Genomic DNA, 22408 nt, shown 5'->3' with positions numbered 1-22408 from the left:
CTGGGGAGACTTGTCATCTTGGATTAAATATATCTTTCTGCACCAAGAAGCTGTGCTTGGAAATCTTTTAATGAAATACTAGAATCCCTTGCCAAGATTACTGTTTTAATGACTTTAAACTCTGGTGGCAACCCAGATATTGCATCAATTATGAAATCATTGTCAGTGATCTTTTCTCCAGCAGAAACAAGTTGATTTCTAATTCCTTTCAACTTCAACAAGTACTTATCCACCGAATTTGTTACTTTTTGTATAATGTGAAACTTAGACTTCAATTGATTCACTTGAACAACAGAGACTGATGCAAATCTTTCTTGAAGACATTCCCAAGCCTCCTAAGATGTTTTACAACCAACAATGTGATCCATCGCCTCATCAGAGAGTAGCAATTAGCAAGCTCAACAATGCCAAATCTTTCTTCACCCATTCCTTGTATTCAACTGTTATTTCCTTTGTAACCCCAGTATCTGTACTCACATAATACTTTGGTGGACATTGAGACTCACCAGTAAAGAACTCAAAAATATCATAACCTCGTAACACAAATTGAAACTGATAGCTCCACTTTGTAAAATTGTCATCTTAAAGCTTCACAATTATCATTATCAAAAGACATTTCAATCTTGACTGAGTTTGTTTCCATTATGTCAAATTTCTAAAAATTTTCTCACCAAGATTCCTTATTTCTTCTTCAAATTAACAACTTTTTAGACATAATTCACAACCAAATAACAACTAAGACAACTTGTAATCAATCTTGAAGGTAATACTTTTTACACTTTGGCATTGGCCTTCAACAAGTGTAAAACAAGAAACACAATTATATCAATCCAATCACACTTTGGCATTGGCCTTTAACAAGTGGATAGCAAAAAATTACTTCACAATTCTATCAATTTTGTCAATAACGGCTTCGACCTTGTATTGATCAATCACACAGAAAACTGGCATTTACATAAACACATACAGTGCAGTAACTTCAAACATACCCTGAAATCGCCATGAATCTTGAATCGTAGACCCTAGATAGCACATTGCATACTCCATATCCGTATAAGAAAAACCTTGATCCCAGAGAACACTTCGCAAGAAACACCAGCAGAAGAAGCCACCAAAGATCATCCATTCGAACTACCTTCAGTACTTGCAAGAAACACCAGCGGAAGAAATCACCAACGATCGTCCTGGGCGATTGATACCATGATAACATATCAATGGTGCTGCCATTCATGAATGCAAGAAAAACAGATATTGCAGAAACCTATGATCGAAGAAATGAAAAGAGAGAGAGAGAGAGAGAGAGAGAGGAGGAGGAGGAGGAATTTTCGATCTCTAATATCTTTTGTATTTGTTCAGAATGAATTGATACAATGAGCATTACAATCTTATATAGTAGCTAAACAAACTTAGGCCTTAAGCTAGCTAACAGATACTAACTACCTAGCTAACAACCTATCTAAGGTGGCATAACAAACTAGCTGAGATGGTATGATGTGGCATTATCTTCAGCAAACACTTTATTTATCACCATTAAATGAATTTAAATTTTTAGATATGTGTAGTGATATACACAAATCTCAAAATTTAAATACGTATGGTAGTGAGCCACTACTTGAAGGTGGTGAGACCTTAACCATAACGCATATGAAATTCTCTGCATGTTAATTGTGAAATCTTTGAAGGGTAATTTTAGAATGACCAAAATTTTAAATCAAGTTTGTTAACCAAATGATGTGTTATTAATATGAAATAAGCACGTTAATCAACACTAGTAATAATTCAATCATCAACAACCACATCCGTAAAATTTGAATTACCCATCTTTGGATTCCAATGCGTTTCGAAACAATGGAATTCTATCATCTCGACCCACAGTTCACAAAATCTGACTTCAAAATAGCATCCGAGCAGGGAACCCTCAGTCAAAGGCACGTCGTCTCCGTCGCCTCTCAACTCCATTCCCTTGACTTGGAAGCGCCACCGTTCTGAGATGATTCTTCGGCAAGAAATATTACCTTTCGAACCGTGCCCTCCAAGCATCTTAAGTTTACTTACCTACTGGGCTCCAGCAATGATTTCGTATTTGTATCTGTTAATGGTTACTGTGACTTGTATCTCTGGAGCCCATCAACAGTATCTGTACGCAAAATACCGAACCCCAGTTTTATGGAAAGATAAAAAAACTCTACGAATGCAAGTTCCAATTTCGGGTTTGAGTTATGTGTCAGCTATACGGATGACTACAAGCTTTTATTAGTAGCTTATCTTACTAGGAATTTTGAGACTGGTTTGTATATGGATATGTTCTCATTGAGAGCGAACTCTTGGATAGGTATTCATGTCCCTGACCAAGAGAGTGATGAATATAGCTTTGTAGATCTCGTCAGTCTTTTCGAATTCATATACAACGAGTACAAAACATGCATGTCAAATCACAGTTGCCTCGATTTGGACATCACGAGAAAGTAAAAAAATTCACTTTCAAGATATGACAATAGCAAATAACCTTTTAATCCTTAAATTGCCAATACTCTAATCACTCTTCTTCATTAAATGTCGCTTCCTCTGTTTAGTTTATTGCATGTAAAATAACTAAATTTCTGTCCTACATAAGATGGTTCAAGTTCTTTAAGGAGAATGCTTATGTGTATCGTTTTGTAGGAGAGAATGAATGGAATTTTGGGTCATGAAAGAGTATGAGGTGCGTGAATCTTCTTTTTGTTAAATAATAGATTTGTTAGGTTAGATATTAGATTAGTCAACGATAGGATTTGAACCCATCATGTCATGTAAGGGCTCAACTCCTTTCCACCACTGTGATAAAATGACCACTTGCAAGTGTGTGAATCTTGGACTATTCTATTTAAAGTTGACTTTGCTGACGTACATGTGCTGACCCATCGGGAATGGAAATTATACGGTGATAAACCCATCTTCATTACTGAAAACCTATCTGTCATACGCGGATTTCAAAAGGAAATTGATCAGGATTGAATGTGTTAAAGAAGAGAAGCCAGTTTGCAGTCGCTCCTATAGCCTGAATGAGGTGCCGTTAAGTATATTATCTCTGACGCCGTTTGAATTCATCACCCTATGTGTTAGTGTATTTTTGTAAGGAGTTTAGTTTCATTTGTTTCTAACTACCTTGCTTTATGTAGATTCGGTTGTCTTTCTATTCCTGCAATTCTGTTATGAAGACTTCGATTATCCCAATCCTATTTCTTAATTCTACATCCACGTCTTGGATCCGATCGAAATAGGATTTGGTTTGTTTATATTTATTTCAATGCCTAGTAATTTTAATTTCACTAGGTGGTTTGCTACCCGCCCGTTTGGGGTGGGGCATACCTTATTAATCTGAGAGCTTAGGGTGTGCTTAATTTGACCTAGAGGTGATAATAAATCAGTCATCCATCACATAACCAATCACTTTAACGTCTTGTTTAGTTACAAGTCGACGTTACTAAAAGTATTTCAGTGTATTTTGCTGCAACAGATAACTTGGATTCCAAATGTGCGCTACATATTTAGACCTAGATAGCGCACCTAGCATAAGGTTGCTTGTAAACATTTGGTAGCTTAGCGATTTTGGAGCTTGGATCAAGAATGCTTTAAGACACAAGAAATTCAAAATGGGATCGCATTTTAGCAACTCATCTTTCTTGTCGCCAATAGCTAAGGAGGTGTCGTATGGTGGCTTTTACAGAATCACCTTGTAGAGTTCCAGTAACAATACCCGAAAATATTGAATCTCATTTTCCACTTGGGTATATAGCTTCGAGAGTTGTAACTCAAGTTCAGTATCTTACAGAATTTCATTTGTGGGCAGTGAGTCAAATCTTCATGGTGTTAAATTTGAAGAGTGTGTTATTTTAATTCTTTAGTGCATTTTTTATAAGACCGTTTTATTATTGCTGTTAAGGGCGGAGCCAGAAAATATTTTATGGGTGGGCTAGCCAAAAAAATTACCCTAAAATCATTTTTTATTTTTTATTTTTTTGGTTTTTGCTACATACGTATTCTATGCAAAAATTTAAGTTTAACTTTTGTATTTATATACTTAAAATTTGGCTGGTAGGAACTTAATAAGCTTCGCAATTGCAAACTATCAAAATTACAATGAATCATCAAATTTCATATATATTTAGATTTAAACACAAGAAGAAGATAGAAAACTTGATATCTCAATTACAATCACACAACTAGATCAAAGCAAAATACTGAAAGTAGAAGTAAAGACAATATTAAAAAATTGGTTGAAACTAATATAAACCCTACTATATGAAAGCAGAATAATCTTGAACAAAATTACATCACAATTTTCGTGGTCATGTTTATATTTTTAGTTGTGCTAAATACTCACTGGGCTAATTTCATTAAAAATAATTCTTCTTACACATTATTTTGTCTATTATATCTACACACTAAAGTATATATACATATTGCTACAAATACTCCCTGGGCTACAGCCCACTGTAGCCCTTAGTGTGGCTACGCCATTGATTGCTGTTCCTTCTGTTTTAAATCAAACAACTGAATTGCTAGCTGGCAGTAAAACTAATGTATAACAAATGGCCAAATGGATTGGACGAAATAGACCTAAGCAATACAAAAGGACGCATTAGTAATTTACAAATTAGGCGTCTGAGCTCTGTTTTGGGTCCATGATACATTGTCGAAAAGAGCGCGGCGCCCCGGTTTAAACTCACTGGTTTGCTATGATATATGATGAATTTTAGTGCCGTTTAGACTTCCAAAACTACATTTTAAATTGTGTAATAAAAATTGAATCTTTCGATTTAAGTCCGATTAATTTTGTTCTTATTCCCAAAACCCTTGAGCCTTTCTGAGGTTGTTTTTACGTCTATTTATGCCATTTGGCTCCCAATGTAATGCATCACTTCAGAAATAATCAAGACAACCTCTCGGTTTATCCCAATCTCTAGTGGATTCCACAAACCTTTATTCTTCAAGATTTACATTTGTAATCCTTCTATGCTCGTGCTGCATCAAAAACTGTTTGGCTGATTCGAAATAAAATGGAAGCCATATATAGAATTGTGTTATTTGGGGATTTCCTCTGCTTGTTTTCAAGGGCTGTTGATGTAAAAATTAGGAAAAGTGATTTCTACACACATCTTTTCTCGCCTTACATATGCCTTTTTATTTCTAATCTTTGGATTGAATAAATGAAAGGAATTACTTTCACGATCTTGGCAATGCAAACTTCGACATATCTATAGAGAAAAGAACTTTGAGGCAGACATTTTAGCGACCTATAGTCTTGATTTAGATTTAGATCATTTTTATTTTGGTACTCCTCTTTATTGTTCAGTTAGTTTCATCTATGAGAATCAACTTGGGATGTTCCGGTCTAGATTTATTATTGAGTATGTTTGTTTGGGCTCTTACTTTTAGCCCCGTTTTTCAACCAAAAAAAAAATTATAGGAGAATCAAGGGACCATAAATAAACAAGGATTGCAGAAGGAGAAATGCGCGTGCGGAATTATTTTCCCAAGATATTAATGCTTCCCAAATGAAGATGATACTTAATAGAGAGTTGATTAAAGGTACTCTGCTCTTGTGTCATGCATAAAGCTTCAACTAACTTTAGGAACGTTAAGTTGTCATAAAAAGTTGTAGAAAATGGCAGATAAGCAAAACCAGATTATGGGAATGTGTACTTAAACTTTAACAGGGGTGGTGTACTTAAACTTTAACAGAGGTGTTACGGTTTTACACTGCAATCTGTTTGAAATAACTCGAGTTAGTATCCTTTTGGATCCAACTAATATAGCTAAATTACTTCATACTCATTAGTTTCATAAACAAAAAAATTGGATCCAGGATGGATACCAAACAACCGTTCCTTCAGTTATTCTGAGATAGCTCTGGAGCTTGGCTTAGATTCCTGAGGGCTTTGTCATAGGATATGAACCCCATGAACCAGAATTCATGACCATCCCTTGTGACAATCTGTATATATTTTTCCGAAGGGTTCCATCTGTTTGCTGAAGGATTTACTGTTCTTAGCTGATCAAGCGGCACCACCACCTACGTGAGATTAACTAACTTGTTAGACGAATGAAGAACTTAAGAATTCGATTATGTCCACTAGAATATCTACCTTGTAATGCATGAGAGTTGGATTTCCTGGGCACAAATAGTAAGAGAAATCGCTGCAGAAGGCTATTCGTTTATCGGAGATGTACATCATCCCAATCACAGGTCCATGAGAAGTTGATAGATGGCAAGCATATGAATGTAAGAGCTTTTCTCCTGTCACTCTTTCAAATGTCTGCTGAAACACTTTTTCTTCTCCTCCGGCAGCAAGCACCTTTGTTCCGGTACTTAGCCTTGCCATCATTGCTTCTGTGAAACTCGGGCACGTTCTCACTGTCATGCGAAAATTCCAAAATTTGTTTGATATAGGCTACTCGTATGATATACGAAACGAAGATCGACTAAGATCAATCAATTCAAAATTTCTGTAGGCTCTACCAAGAAAACTTAACAAACTGGCATTTTTCTTCTATTTAACTTTATAGCAAGGGAGAAATTAACATAGGAATTCATTTAGAAAGAAACTCACGGTGGTTCCAGACATTGTCCGCCTTGGCCTCTGCTCTTTTGGTGGCAACTTCAACCCTTTTACCGCAGTGGCACAATGCCTCAACCATATTTGCCATCGGTTCTGCAGCAGAAAGTAATAAAAATTAAAAATAAAAACGATCATCCGAACTTATCTGCCTGAGACTAAATGAAATGACGTAAATACAAAAAAAATTATCCCCCCAGATATCAAACTATAATTGAAAAGGTTCTTACATGTAAGAAGTCAATAGCACCTAAATTTAAAATTTAGTACTTTTATAAGCATGGATAAAACTAGAGCACAAAAGTTTCCCACAAGAAATTTCTTTATCAGTTAAATTAAGGCTAACTAATGATCATTATTATAATCGAAGGATTGATTCTTAAGAGAACTGCGTAAAGAAACAAGGGAACAACGGAAACACTAACGCTTGGTAGAAGAATTCGATGTGGCCGGAACAGGCGAATAATGGACATAAGGATTGTTTGCCTGGGCTGTGCCTTGAGTTTCAGAGGGACGACTATCCATGTCCGTTGTTGCAAGAGTAGAGAGTAGAAAATGGCGGACGCGATCAGGTTTATATTTATCTGTTTTTTTTTTATTTTTTTTTTTATTTTTGGTTTATATGATAAGGGTCTGTCTCGGTGTACAACAAGAAAAAAGAGAGAAAAGAAATGCCGATGGAAGGTTAGGAAAAGGTGATGAAGACCTCTAGGTGCCGTCGCACTTAAAAGCAACAAATAATATGCCAACATTTGTCTAGCAAAGGTTGGATATTGTTTCATATATTCTTTTCCGTTTTCGCTTATGATAGACGCACTCAAATATATATAAATTTGTTGAGATTCTTCAGAAGCATATATATTATATTTATCGATAAGTAAATATGGATGTAGATGAATTTGTAAAAATTAAGCAAATAAAATGGCTTAAATTAATCCTACAGATCTAATAATAAAAAAAAAGAAAAAAAAAGAAAATCCTTTTGTTAAGCATGCTTCACTTTTTGTCATGTTCTAGAAAGGAGGAGCAGGTTTCAGTTCAAAACAAATTAAACTAGAATAGGTTTGGTGTTTAGCATCCAATGCGATGTGTTTGTCTCTCTTTGCGATAGTTTTGTAATGTTTTCAATAAATTGTAATACTTTATAATTTATTTATATTTATATTTTGCATTTTAAGTTTCTCCATTACAAGTATTGTTCGTTTATTTATTTATTTTAAGTATCAACATGAACCTATTTATAGGTCATATAATATATTTAATAAAGGTAAAAAAAAAAAAAAAAAAAAAACCCTAGGCCAATAGTTAGGAACCTAATTAACCGTTGAATGTTAGGTTTGAATATTATAACCCACAACCCCTAGGTTGGATAAACTTTCTAGAGGTCGAATAGGGTGCTGGACTTCTGAGTTAGGGATCCATGTCCCCACGTCCGTAGGCCACCTATCATAACCGCGGTTACTGGGGCACAAACCTCCCAAGCTGCTAATCGAACATGACAAAATGGGCCAAAAGATACTCCTACATCACTATCAACTTGAATTTTTTAGATTCTTCTAACATCATATATATTGATCAGTAAATATAGATGGAGATGAATTTGTCAAAAAAAAAAAAAAAAAAAAAATGAAATGGCTAAATTAATCCTTGCGATGGAATTAGAAAAAAACTTTTCATAAGCACGCATCGCTTTTGGTTATGTTGGAGTTTCCAGAAAGGATGAGTTGGTTAATTAAACTAGAATAGGTTTGGTGGTTTGCATCCAGTGCATTATAAGTTAGTACGTAAGAGAAAAAACAAAAACTAAAAGGACCAGAAAACTAAACACGTCAAAAGAAATGGGTTTCTTTACCTTCTACGCTCCTAAATTTAGTCCCATACCCCCTCCTTGAGTTGTTTATAATATGATCTCCGTTCATCCATTGCTTATACCAAACAAATAATTTATAATCACTTTAGCATCAATTCAAGAAACATACACCTTGAGCAATGGACTCCTCAATCGGATAAGCAACTTTCAGTGCATCCTTGCTCTTATGTCTCTCATTGTCTCCAACACCATTTGCAAATGCAAGAGCGTCTTCATTAATTGGAAGTGTTTGCAAGCAAACCCAAGACCAATTCCGCTACAACTACAAGCAATGCGTAAAATTTCTTTGGAAAGATATTCCAACTCATTCCGCATCTAATCTCAAAGACCTTGACACAACCATTCTTAAATTAGCACTAACAAATGCATAACAAAGCAAAGCTTTCTTTGTCAATGCACTCAACACCACCGGCAACAATATTGTTAAGGGCTCCGTAGCAATAAAACAATGTGCAGATGCATATGATTTTGCGGTAGACGGTTTCGCTTTCTCAGTGTGAGGGATCAAAGATAATGACAAATCGGTCTTCCAAATACTCACACAAGTACAAGACGAAATGGTTCGTTGCGAAAAAGCATTGATCTCTACCGAAATTGAACTTCCTTATTCAATATTTTCGACAAACTTCTTGACCATGATATACAGGGATGTTGCATTCCTCGTTACTTCCCAGTTATTTCATATCTAGAAAAGATACGTGAACAATGTATTAAATTCATTATGCATTAATTAAATACTACATAATATACATATAGTTACTATATATTTAATTTGTAAAAGAAGAGAAAAGAATGAAAAATTATTGTAAGAAAACAAAAAGCTGTTTTAATATTGAATCCTCCTGTGTTGCTATATTGGTTGTCCATACTACACATATATCTAGATATACTACACTTTGAATTCTTAAGAACACAATATGCTATGCATGTTTAATCTTGACAGCATCAGTGGAAACTTTCAGACTATAATTCTTTGTTGATTCTTCAATTTTGAAAAGATGAAGGAAGGAACGCACGGCAGTGTGCATATATAACCAGAATAGCATTTCAAATGACCTCAGTCACATTGATACTAATACAATTACACTTCTGACTTTTGAGGTTTGGATTTTCTTTTTGCCCACTTTTCTACTGCTTTCAGATGAGTTATGGGTACACAATTACACGAAGAAAAAGCCAATTGGCAAAAAAGAGATATGAAGTCTACTTCGTTGTGCACCCTTCCGTTGATAGGATACATGGGTCAAAGGGAAGACTTGAGTTCATAGACGAAGTTGGCTCGATAATTGAATTGTCGCTATCCGTGCAACAGAGGCAAAATTTGTTATTGGAAATTTTAACAACTCAAAAAAAAAAAAAAAAAAAAAAAAAAAAAAAAGTACCGTGCACCACCACACTACTTTTAACTCAAGGTCCGGTGCCAATATGTTGACTCTCCTACAAGCAAAGGGTAGTACTTTCCACCATTGGAAAATTGGCGGGTGCATTCCAGCAAGTCGTGTTCCACTTTTAGAGACTAGTGAAACCTTAATAGCTATCACATCCATTGTAGCAAAAACAAATTGATAACTTTCAATATGGGCTTCGACTTCGACAGTGGAATATATTAGGCTTCTATAAGCCCTCACTACATTTTGTACAAAATTAAAACTTAAGAGCTAGTTGATAACCAATTCGTTTTAAGTTTTTAATTTTATTTTTAATTATATAGATTGATGAAAAATATGTGATCTGAAGATCAATGAAGATCGGCGAAGGATAGATGGTGAAAGCAATGTGAATTGATGTTCTAAAAAACGGTCTAAACAGCTGGCCAACATCACGATTAATTACTAGATGATTAGAAAATCAGATACCGCATCTACATGGGTCTAGGCGGATAGGGGTTTCTTTTGTTTTTTTATTATTGACTTTGAGTCTTGACTCACCCTTTCGCAGACAGAGAAAAGCAAACCAAGAATATGATGTGGTCGTCTCTCTTTGCGATGGTACTTTGATGTTTTCAAAAAATTGTAGTACTTTATAATTTATTTATATTTTGCATTTTAAGTTTCCTCATTTCAAGTGTATTTTTATTTATTTTTTAAAATATATAATATACACTTATTTATATTTCATATAATAAATTTAATTAAGATAAAAAATAAAAAAAATCCTAGGCCACAAGTTAGGACCCTACCCGCCACTTGATAACCACCTAGCGATGTTTAAAACATTAGTGTGAATGGAGTATGTCTGGAAATCAAACAATAAATTTCTTGATTATGCTCCCTCAGCTGATTTTCGGATCGATCTTTTGATTATTCGTTCGAATGGGGTAAAGCCCAGGGTTGAATATGTTATAACTAACAACCCTTAGGTTGGATAAACTTTTTGGAGGCCGGACGAGGTGCTGGACTTTTAGGCCAGGGGTTGTAACCTTGCTTAATAGGTCTTGGTTCTCCTAAGCTGCTAACTGAACACGACGAAATGGGCTAAAAAAACTCCTCCAATACTATCAATTTGAATTTTTCAGATTCTTCTAACATTATATATATTGATAAATAAATATGGATGTAACTGAATTTGTAACAAAACAAATGAAATGACTTAAATTAATCCTTGCGATCTAATACAAAAAAAAAAAAGTCCTTTTGATAAGCATGCGTCACTTTTGGTTATGTTGGAGTTTCTAGAAATGAGGAGTTGGTTAATTAAACTAGAATAGGTTAGGTGGTTTGCATCCAGTGTATTATCAGTAAATACGTTAGACGAAAAGCAAAACTACGGACCAGAAAACTAAACACGTCAAAAGAAATGGGTTTTTTTACCTCCTGCGCTCCTAAATTTAGACCCATACCCTCTCCTTGCGTTGTTTATAATATGATCTCCGTTTACCCATTGCTTAAACCAAACATATAATTTATAATCACTTTAGCATCAATTTAAGAAACATACACCTTGAGCAATGGACTTCTCAATGGGGTATGCAACTTTCGTTGCATCCTTGCTCTTATGTCTCTCATCATCTCCAACACTATTTGCAAATGCAAGAGCGTCTTCATTAATTAGAAGTGTTTGCAAGCAAACCCAAGACCAATTCGGCTACAACTACAAGCGATGTGTAAAATCTCTTTGGAAAGATATCCCGACTCGATCAGCATCTAATCTCAAAGATCTTGACACAACCATTCTTAAATTAGCACTAACAAATGCACAACAAAGCAAAGCTTTCTTTGTCAATGCTCTCAACACCACCGGCAACAATATTGTTATGGGCTCCGGAGCAGTAAAACAATGTGCAGATTCATATGATTTTGCGGTAGACGGTTTTGCTTTCTCAGTGCGAGGGATCAAAGATAATGACATATCAGTCTCCCAAATACTCACGCAAGTACAAGACGAAATTGTTCGTTGCGAAAAAGCATCGACCTCTACCGAAATTGAACTTCCTTATTTAGTATCTTCGACAAATTTCTTGACCATGTTGTATAGGGATGTTGCCTTCCTCATTACTTCCCAGCTATTCCATATCTAGAAAAGATACGTGAACAATGTATTAAATTCAGTATGCATTACTCAAATACTAAATAATACACATATAATTACTGTATATTTAATTTGTAAAAGGAAAGAAAAGAATGAAAAATTAATGTAAGAAAACAAAAAGCTGTTTTAATATTGAATCCTTCTGTGTTGCTATTTTGGTTGTCCATACTATACACACATACCCACATATACTACACTTTGAATTCTTAAGAACACAATATGCTATGCATGTTTAATCTTGACAACATCAGTGGAAACTTTCAAACTATAATTCTTTGTTGATTATTCAAATTTGAAAAGATGAAGAAAAGAACACATGGCAATGTGTATATATAACCAGAATAACATTTCAAATGACCGCACAACATGGAGTCACATTGATACTGATACAATTACACTTCTGACTTTTGAGGTTTGGATTGTCTTTTTCTGCACTTTTCTACTGTTTTCCGCTTTCAATGAGTTTTAGGTATACAATCACACGAAGAAACAGCCTATTGGCAAGAAAGTGATCTAAAGTCTGGTTCGTCGTGCACCTTTCCGTTGATAGGATACACGGGTGAAAGGGAAGACTTGAGTTCAGAGACGAAGTTGGCTCGGTAATTGAATTACCACGGTGCTGTGGGAATCTTGTCCTTCATGATCTCTATCCGTGCAAAAAAGAGACAGAACTTGTTGATGGGAAACTCAATAACTCAAAAAAAAAAAAAAAAAAAAAAGAAAAAAAGGACCGCACACCACCTCAACACTTCCAACTCAAGGTTCGATGCCAAAATGCTGACTCTCCTAGAAGCAAAGGGTAGTACTTTCCACCATTGGAAAACTGGTGGGTGCATTCCAGCAAGTCGTGTTCCACGTTTAGAGACTAGTGAAACCTTAATATCGATCATATCCATTGTAGCAAAAACAAATTGATAACTTTCAATATGGGCTTCGACTTCGACAGTGGAATACATTAGGTTTCTATAAGCCCTCACTACATTTTGGTACAAAATTAAAACTTAAGAGGCAGTTTGATAACCAATTCATTTTAAGTTTTCAATTTTATTTTTAATTATATAGATGGATGAAAAATATGTGCCCTGAAGATCAATGAAGATAAGCGAAGGATAGATGGTGAAAGTAGTGTGAATCGGTGCTCAAAAAAGCGGTCTAGATAGTTGGCCAACACCATGATTAATAACTAGACGGTTGGAAAATCAGGTATGGCATCTATGTGGGTCTAGGCGGAATAGGTGTTTCCTTTGTTTTTTTTAATTAACTTTGAGTCTTGACTCACCTTTTCCTTGACAGAAAAAAGGAAACCAAGAATACGATGCGGTCGTCTCTCTTTGCGATAGTTCTTTGATGCTTTCCATAAATTGTCAAACTTTATAATTTATTTATATTTTGCATTTTCAGTTTCCCCATTACAAGTATAATTTTTTTTAAATACACACACACACACACAGAGTTTTGTATGTCATATAATAAATTTAATTAAGATAAAAAATATAAAAAATCCTAGGCCACCAGTTAAGACCCTACCTGCTGCTCGATAACGACCTAGTGATGTTTAAAACATTGGTGTGAACGAAGTATGTTTGGAAATCAAAAACAAAATTTCTTGATTATGCACCCTCAGCTGATTTACAGATTGCCCGTTTAATTATTCCTTCGAATGGTGTAAGGCCCAGGTTTGAATGTTATAACCCACAACCCTTAGGTTGGATAAACTTTCGAAAGGCTGGATGAGGCGCTGGACTTCTGGTTCAAGTCCATATCCCCACGACCGTAGGCCGCTTATTGTAACCTTGCTTAATAGGGCTCAGTCCACCTAAGCTGCTAACTGAACGCTACAGAATAGGTTAAAAGAGACTCCTCTAATACTATCAATTTGAATTTTTTAGATTCTTCTAACATCATATATATTGATAAACAAATATGGATGTAAATGACTTTGTAAAAAAACAAATAAAATGACCTAAATTAATCCTTGCGATTTAATAAAAAAAAAAATCCTTTTGATAAGCATGCATCACTTTTGGTTATGTTGGGGTTTCTAGAAACGAGGAGTTGGTTAATTAAACTAGAATAGGTAGGTGGTTTGCTTCCAGTGTGTTATCAGTTCGTACGTTGAAGAAAGAAAAAAAACTAAACACGTCAAAAGAAATGGTCCTTAATTTAGACCCATACCCCCTCCTTGAGTTGTTTATAATATGATCTCCGTTCATCCATTGCTTAAACCAAACAAATAATTTATAATCACTTTAGCATCAATTTAAGAAAAATACACCTTGAGCAATGGACTCCTCAATTGGATATGCAACTTTCATTGCATCCTTGCTCTTATGTCTCTCATCATCTCCAACACCATTTACAAATGCAAGAGCGTCTTCATTAATTAGAAGTGTTTGCAAGCAAACCCAAGACCAATTCGGCTACAACTACAAGCGATGTGTAAAATCTCTTTGGAAAGATATCCCAACTCGATCAGCATCTAATCTCAAAGATCTTGACACAACCATTCTTAAATTAGCACTAACAAATGCACAACAAAGCAAAGCTTTCTTTGTCAATGCGCTCAACACCACTGGCAACAACATTGTTAAGGGCTCCGGAGCAGTAAAACAATGTGCTAATTCATATGATTTTGCAGTAGACGGTCTCGCTTTCTCAGTGCGAGGGATCCAAGATAATGACAAATCAGTCTCCCAAATACTTACACAAGTACAAGACGAAATTGTTCGTTGCAAAAAAGCATTGACCTCTACCGAAATTGAACTTCCTTATTTAGTATCTTCGACAAATTTCTTGACCATTTTATATAGGGATGTTGCATTCCTCATTACTTCCCAACTATTCCATATCTAGAAAAGATACATGAACAATGTATTAAATTCAGTATGCATTACTTAAATACTAAATAATATACATATAATTACTGTATATTTAATTTGTAAAAGGAAAGAAAAGAATGAAAAATGAATGTAAGAAAACAAAAAGCTGATTTAATATTGAATCCTTCTGTGTTGCTATTTTGGTTGTCCATACTACACCCATTCCCAGATATACTACACATTGAATTCTTAAGAACACAATATGCTATGCATGTTTAAGCATCAGTGGAAACTTTCAAACTATAATTCTTTGTTGATTATTCAAATTTGAAAAATGAATAAAAGAACGCATGGCAATGTGCATATATAACCGAAGAGCATTTCAAATGACCACACAACATGGAGTCACATTGATACTGATACAATTACATTTTTGAGTTTTGAGGTTTGGATTTACTGCTTTTCGCTTTCAATGAGTTTTACCTATACAATACGAAGAAAAAGCCAATTGACAAGAAAGAGATCTAAAGTCTGGTTAGGTGTGCACCCTTCCATTGATAAGATACAGGGAAGACTTGAGTTCAGAGACAAAGTTGGCTCGGTAATTGAATTGTCGCGGTGCTGTGGGAATCTTGTCCTTCATCTCTATCCGTGCAAAAAAGAGAGAATTTGTTAAAAAAAAAAAAAAAACAATATAAAGGACCACGCACCACCATACCACTTCCAACACAAGGTCGGATGCCAATATGCTAACTCTTCTAGAAGCAAAGGGTAGTACTTTCCACCATTAGAAAACTGGTGGTTTCATTCTAGCAAGTCGTGTTCCACTTTTAGAGACTAGTGAAACCTTAATATCGATCACATCAGTTGTAGCACAAACAAATTGATAACTTCCAATATGGGCTTCGACTTCGACAGTGGAATACATTAGGTTTCTATAAGCCCACACTACATTTTGGTACAAAATTAAAACTTAAGAGCTAGTTTGATAACCAATTCATTTTAACTTTTTAATTTTATTTTTAATTATATAGATGGACGGAAAATATGTGATCTGAAGATCAATGTATGCGAAGGATAGATGGTGAAAACAGTGTGAATCAGTGTTCTAAAAAGTGGTCTAGACAGCTGACCAACACCTCGATTAATAACTAGACGGTTGGAAAATCAGGTATGGCATCTATGTGAGTCTAGGTGGAATAGGTGTTTCCTTTGTTTTTTTAATTGACTTTGAGTCTTGACTCATCGTTTCCCTGACAGAAAAAAGGAAACGAAGAAATACGATGTGGTCGTCTCTCTTTGTGATAGTTCTTTGATGTTATCAATAAATTGTAGAACTTTATAATTTATTTAAATTTTGCATTTTAAGTTTCCCCATTACAAGTATGTGTGTGTGTGTGTGTATATATATATTTTTTAAATATATATACACACACACACACACTTATTTGTATGTCATATAATAAATTTAATTAAGATAAAAAAAAAATCCTAGGCCACCAATTAAGACCCTACCTGCCGCTCAACGACCTAGTGACGTTTAAAACATTGGTGTGAACGGAGTATGTCTGGAATTCAGAAACAAAATTTCTTGATTATGCTCCCTTAGCTGATTTACGGATAGCCCTTTTGATTATTCCTTCGAATGGTGTAAAGCCCAGGTTTGAATATTATAACCCACAACCCTTAGGTTGGATAAACTTTCCTGAGGCCGGATGACGCGTTGGACTTCTGGGTCAAGAGTCCATGTCCCCACGCCTGTAGGCCACTTATTGTAACCTCGCTTAATAGGGCTCAGTCCACCTAACCTGCTAACCGAAAATGACGGAATAGGTTAAAAGATACACCTCTAATACTATCGATTTGAATTTTTTAGATTCTTCTAACACCATATATATTGATAAATAAATATGGATTTAAATGACTTTGTAAAAAAAAACAAATGAAATGATTTAAATTAATCCTTGCGATGTAATAAAAAAAAAAATCCTTTTGATAAGCATGCATCACTTTTGGTTATGATGGGGTTTCTAGAAATGAGGAGTTGGTTAATTAAACTAGAATAGGTAGGTGGTTTGCAACCAGTGTGTTATCAGTTAGTAAGTTGAAGAAAGAAAAAAAAATAAATACGTCAAAAGAAATGGGTTTCTTTGCCACCAACGCTCCTTAATTTAGACCCATACCCCCTCCTTGAGTTGTTTATAATATGATCTCCGTTCATCCATTGCTTATACCAAACAAATAATTTATAATCACTTTAGCATCAATTTAAGAAACATACACCTTGAGCAATGGACTTCTCAATCGGATATGCAACTTTCCTTGCATCCTTGCTCTTATGTCTCTCATCGTCTCCAACACCATTTGCAAATGCAAGAGCGTCTTCATTAATTAGAAGTGTTTGTAAGCAAACCCAAGACCAATTCGGCTACAACTACAAGCGATGTGTAAAATCTCTTTGGAAAGATATCCCAGCTCGATCAGCATCTAATCTCAAAGATCTTGACACAACCATTCTTAAATTAGCACTAACAAATGCACAACAAAGCAAAGCTTTCTTTGTCAATGTGCTCAACACCACCGGCAACAATATTGTTAAGGGCTCTGGAGCAGTAAAACAATGTGCAGATTCATATGATTTTGCGGTAGACGGTTTTGCTTTCTCAGTGCGAGGGATCAAAGATAATGACAAATCAGTCTCCCAAATACTCACACAAGTACAAGACGAAATTGTCCGCTGCGAAAAAGCATTGACCTCTACTGAAATTGAACTTCCTTATTTAGTATCTTCGACAAATTTCTTGACCATGTTGTATAGGGATGTTGCATTCCTCATTACTTCCCAGCTATTCCATATCTAGAAAAGATACATGAACAATGTATTAAATTCAATATGCATTACTTAAATACTAAATAATATACATATAATTACTGTATATTTAATTTGTAAAAGGAAAGAAAAGAATGAAAAATGAATGTAAGAAAACAAAAAGCTGTTTTAATATTGAATCCTTCAGTGTTGCTATTTTGGTTGTCCATACTACACACATACCCAGATATACTACACTTTGAATTCTTAAGAACACAATATGCTATGCATGTTTAATCTTGGCAACATCAGTGGAAACTTTCAAACTATAATTCGCTGTTGATTATTCAAATTTGAAAAGATGAAGAAAAGAACACATGGCAATGTGCATATGTAACCAGAATAACACTTCAAATGACCGCACAACATGGAGTCACATTGATACTGATACAATTACACTTTTGACTTTTGAGGTTTGGATTTTCTTTTTCTGCACTCTTCTACTGTTTTCCGCTTTCAATGAGTTTTAGGTATACAATCACACGAAGAAAAAGCCTATTGGCAAGAAAGTGATCTAAAGTCTGGTTCGTTGTACACACTTCTGTTGATAGGATACACGAGTGAAAGGGAAGACTTGAGTTCAGAGACAAAGTTGGCTCGGTAAATGAAATGCCGCGGTGCTGTGGGAATCCTGTCCTTCATCTCTATTCGTGCAAAAAAGAGAGAATTTGTTGATGGGATTTTGAACAACTGAAAAAAAAAAAAAAAAAAAAAACAAAAGGACCGCGGACCACCATACCACTTCCAACTCAAGGTCCGATGCCAATATGCTAACTCTTCTAGAAGCAAAGGGTAGTACTTTCCACCATTGGAAAATGGGTGGGTGCATTCCAGCAAGTCGTGTTCCACTTTTAGAGACTAGTGAAACCTTAATATCGATCACATCCGTTGTAGCAAAAACAAATTGATAACTTTCAATATGGGCTTCGACTTCGACAGTGGAATATATTAGGTTTCTATAAGCCCTCACTACGTTTTGGTAAAAAATTAAAACTTAAGAGCTAGTTTGATAACCAATTCATTTTAAGTTTTCAATTTTATTTTTAATTATATAGATGGATGAAAAATATGTGATCTGAAGATCAATGAAGATAGGCGTAGGAAAGATGGTGAAAGCAGTGTGAATCAGAGTTCTAAACATTGGTCTAGACAGCTGACCAACACCTCGATTCATAACTAGACAGTTGGAAAATTAGGTGTGGCATCTACGTGGGTCTAGGTGGAATCGCTATTTTTTATTTGTTTTTTTAATTGACTTTGAGTCTTGACTCACCATTTCCCTTACAGAAAAAAGGAAACCAAGAATACAATGTGGTCGTCTCTCTGTGTGATAGTTCTTTGATGTTTTCAATAAATTGTAGAACTTTATAATTTATTTATATTTTGCATTTTAAGTTTCCCCATTACATGTATATTTTTATTTATTTATTTTAAATACACACACACACACACACACACACTTATTTGTATGTCATATAATAAATTTAATTAAGATAAAAAGAAAAAAAAAATCCTAGGCCACCATTTACGACCCTTCCCGCTTATCGATAACGACCTAGGGGTGTTTAAAACATTGGTGTGAACGGATTATGTCTGGAAATCAAAAACAAATTTTCTTGATTATGTTCCCTCAGCTGATTTATGGATCGCCCTTTTAATTATTCATTCGAATGGTATAAAGCCCAGGTTTGAATGTTATAACCCACAACCTTTAGGTTGGATAAACTTTCCGGAGGCCGGACGAGGCATTGGACTTTCGCGTCAGGAGTCTATGTCCCCACGCTCGTAGACCACTTATCGTAACCTCGCTTAATAGGGCTTAGTCCTCTTAAGCTGCTAACCGAAGACGATGAAATTGGCTGGAAGAGACTCCTCTAATACTATCAATTTGAATTTTTTAAATTCTTCTAACATTATATATATATATATATATATATATATTGATAAATAAATATGGTTGTAACTGAATTTGTAAAAAAACAAATGAAATGACTTAAATTAATCCTTGCGATCTAATTAAAAAAATCCTTTTGTTAAGTATGCATCACTCTTGATTATGTTGGAGTTTCTAGAAATGAGGAGTTGGTTAATTAAACTAGAGTAGCTTAGGTGGTTTGCATTCAGTGTGTTATCAGTAAGTACGTTAGAGGTAAAACAAAAACTAAAGGACCAGAAGACTAAATACGTAAATAAAAATGAGTTTTTTTTCCTCCTGCGCTCCTAAATTTAGACCCATACCCCCTCCTTGCGTTGTTTATAATATGATCTCCGTTCATCCATTTCTTAAACCAAACAAATCATTTATAACCACTTTAGCATCAATTTAAGAAACATACACCTTGAGCATTGGACTTCTCAATCGGATATGCAACTTTCATTGCATCCTTGCTCTTATGTATTTGTTTAGGCCCAAAAATAATATTATTGGGCCGAGCGTAAGTTTATGTTCGGTCCAAAGCTTTTTCAAATATATCATGGGCTGCCTGGTGGTCCCGGGCCATTCAGTAAAGGTGGTCGAGTCCTATTGCAAGAAGGAGTAGTTTGGATGAGCGGATGGGTCGAAGTCCCAATATGATAAGGGGTCCTAATGCAATATGGATTCTCGGTCGGCAATGAATACGGCTTGAAAAGGGGGGTGAGTTCAAAATCCTAATAGGAGTAGGACTAGTTGAGATAAAGTTGGATCAGAATAAGAAGTCCTAATCCGAATGTGGTTTCAACTTGATCTTAAAGAGGATTTGATGCTATAAATAGAGAGCAGAATGCATCATTCAAGCCCCCTCCAATTCAACACACAATTGCCCTGTGCAAACCTCTCAAACATCTTGAGATTTTTTATTTTCTTTTTCCGCCAACACATCTTCAGTTTGGATAAATAACACTGTTAAGGCAACCAGTGAACATCTTCAGTTTGGATAAACAGCACTATTGTCATACAATCAGCCGACCAAGGAGCACATTCGGTTTGGATAAATAGCACTGCGTCGAGGTTGACTGGTTACCTATCCAAGTCTCGGTTGAGACCGAATCCTTATTGGTAGAGGTCATCTTAACAGCACTACATTTGGCACGTTGAACGCCGAGTGATTTTATGATTGGATACTCACAAGTGGGTTTCAGAGTTCGACATTCTGACAGCCGAACCACATTTACCATCAAGATATATATTTCCTTTGAGTACTTGTGCCCATATAGTTTGGTGTCGATTCGATGTGCTTATACTCTCACGAATATAATCACTGTGACCAAATTCAGCACTGACGATTCGTGAACTTCGCAGAACTAGCGGGCTTGTCTTCAAGCTCGAGAATCCAAAGGCCGAGACTTGTTCCTTCCTCGGCTGCAATCGCAGGATCAAGAAGTCAGCAACGCGCTCAACGCAACATCAGCAAATTGCACTCCTCGACCAGGCTCGGCTGAAGAGTCGGCACGCCTCGCATCAATCGAAGAACGTAGTTTGCTCATTAGTTACTCTGACTGCGCACCACGTAGGCTTTGTAATTTTTAGGGTCAACAGTATCTCATCGTTTCCAACACCATTTGCAAATGCAATAGCATCTTCTTTAATTAGAAGTGTTTGCAAGCAAACCCAAGACCAATTCGGCTACAACTACAAGCGATGCATAAAATCTCTTTGGAAAGATTTCCCAACACGATTAGCATCTAATCTCAAGGATCTTAACACAACCATTCTTAAATTAGCACTAACAAATGCACAACAAAGCAAAGCTTTCTTTGTCAATACACTCAACACCACCGGCAACAATATTGTTAAGGGCTCTGGAACAGTAAAACGATGTGCAGATTCATATGATTTTGCGGTAGACGGCTTCACTTTCTCAATGTGGGGGATCAAAGATAATGACAAATCAGTCTCCTAAATACTCACATAAGTACAAGATGAAATTGTTTGTTGCGAAAAAGCATTGACCTCTACCGTAATTGAACTTCTTGATTTAGTGTCTTCGACAAACTTCTTGACTATGTTATATAGGGATGTTGCATTCCTCAATACTTCCCAGCCAGGGTCGGCCCATAGGGGGGTGCAAGTGGTGCCACCGCACAGGGCCCCCAAATCGGAAAGGCCCCCGATTTTTCAAATTTGCATGTATATACGTATATATAGCAGTACGTGTAGAACATTATAAACATGAGTCTAAGTGCAAGTGGTATTACATCTTCTTTACATTGGCCTAGGTGATGGGTTAGAAACTTGTCTCCATCTTTTTTTTTCAATTTATTTTTATTAAATGCATAAGCTTTCACAAAATAATATAAAAATTTCACATAATAATATGAAAATTCGAACCTTGACCCTCTAAATAGTTAAGGAAAAACAATACGCCACCTTTCCACTTATTGATTTGTTAAATTTGTTTGTGCTATTAGAATTTAAAGAAACTCAAATGGAAACTAAAATTATTTTTTTGAACAAAAAAAAAAAAAAAATTCTTAAGTACTTTTTAGGGCCTCAATTGACTTTCGCACAGAACCCCTGAAATCTCAGGGCCGGCCCTGTTCCCAGCTATTCCATATCTAGAAGAGATATGTGAACCATGTATTAAATTCAATATGCATTACTTAAATACCGAATAATATACATATAATTACAGTATATTTAATTTGTAAAAGGAAAGACAAGAATGAAAGATTAATGTAAGAAAACAAAAAGCTGTTTTAATATTGAATCCTTCTGTGTTGCTATTTTGGTTGTCCATACTAC

At 35.4% G+C, this 22408-nt stretch overlaps 5 protein-coding genes and 1 pseudogene across 5 annotated transcripts; 5 read left to right on the top strand and 1 right to left on the bottom strand.

Moving 5' to 3' along the window:
• Nucleotides 1–5628: 5628 nt before the first annotated feature.
• On the bottom strand, nucleotides 5629–7188 carry LOC137727154 (GLABRA2 expression modulator-like). The gene is made up of 4 exons (XM_068466090.1): nucleotides 7025–7188; nucleotides 6594–6695; nucleotides 6129–6397; nucleotides 5629–6055 (listed from the first exon to the last, which is right to left on the bottom strand). Exons 1-4 carry the CDS (start codon nucleotides 7122–7124, stop codon nucleotides 5873–5875), a joined length of 654 nt encoding a protein of 217 aa, XP_068322191.1. The 5' UTR covers nucleotides 7125–7188; the 3' UTR covers nucleotides 5629–5872.
• A 1400-nt stretch (nucleotides 7189–8588) lies between these two features.
• LOC137724557 (uncharacterized) lies at nucleotides 8589–9158 on the top strand (annotated as a pseudogene).
• Nucleotides 9159–11416: 2258 nt separating this feature from the next.
• Nucleotides 11417–11986, top strand: LOC137724339 (uncharacterized). The gene has a single exon (XM_068463079.1). It carries the CDS (start codon nucleotides 11417–11419, stop codon nucleotides 11984–11986), a length of 570 nt encoding a protein of 189 aa, XP_068319180.1.
• Nucleotides 11987–14280: 2294 nt separating this feature from the next.
• LOC137724340 (uncharacterized) lies at nucleotides 14281–14850 on the top strand. The gene has a single exon (XM_068463080.1). It carries the CDS (start codon nucleotides 14281–14283, stop codon nucleotides 14848–14850), a length of 570 nt encoding a protein of 189 aa, XP_068319181.1.
• Nucleotides 14851–17107: 2257 nt separating this feature from the next.
• Nucleotides 17108–17677, top strand: LOC137724341 (uncharacterized). The gene has a single exon (XM_068463081.1). The coding sequence runs from the start codon at nucleotides 17108–17110 to the stop codon at nucleotides 17675–17677; it is 570 nt and encodes a 189-aa protein (XP_068319182.1).
• A 2082-nt stretch (nucleotides 17678–19759) lies between these two features.
• Nucleotides 19760–22081, top strand: LOC137724804 (uncharacterized). Its single transcript, XM_068463492.1, is given in 4 exon segments — nucleotides 19760–19766; nucleotides 20030–20080; nucleotides 21178–21712; nucleotides 22075–22081. Coding segments are annotated over 4 exon segments (600 nt in total).
• Nucleotides 22082–22408: the final 327 nt, after the last annotated feature.

Source organism: Pyrus communis, chromosome 2 (genome assembly GCF_963583255.1).
Source record: "Pyrus communis chromosome 2, drPyrComm1.1, whole genome shotgun sequence".
Classification (NCBI taxonomy): Eukaryota; Viridiplantae; Streptophyta; class Magnoliopsida; order Rosales; family Rosaceae; genus Pyrus; species Pyrus communis.
The sequence above is the reverse complement of the archived record's forward strand: the minus strand, read 5'-3'. Positions and strand labels throughout refer to the sequence as shown.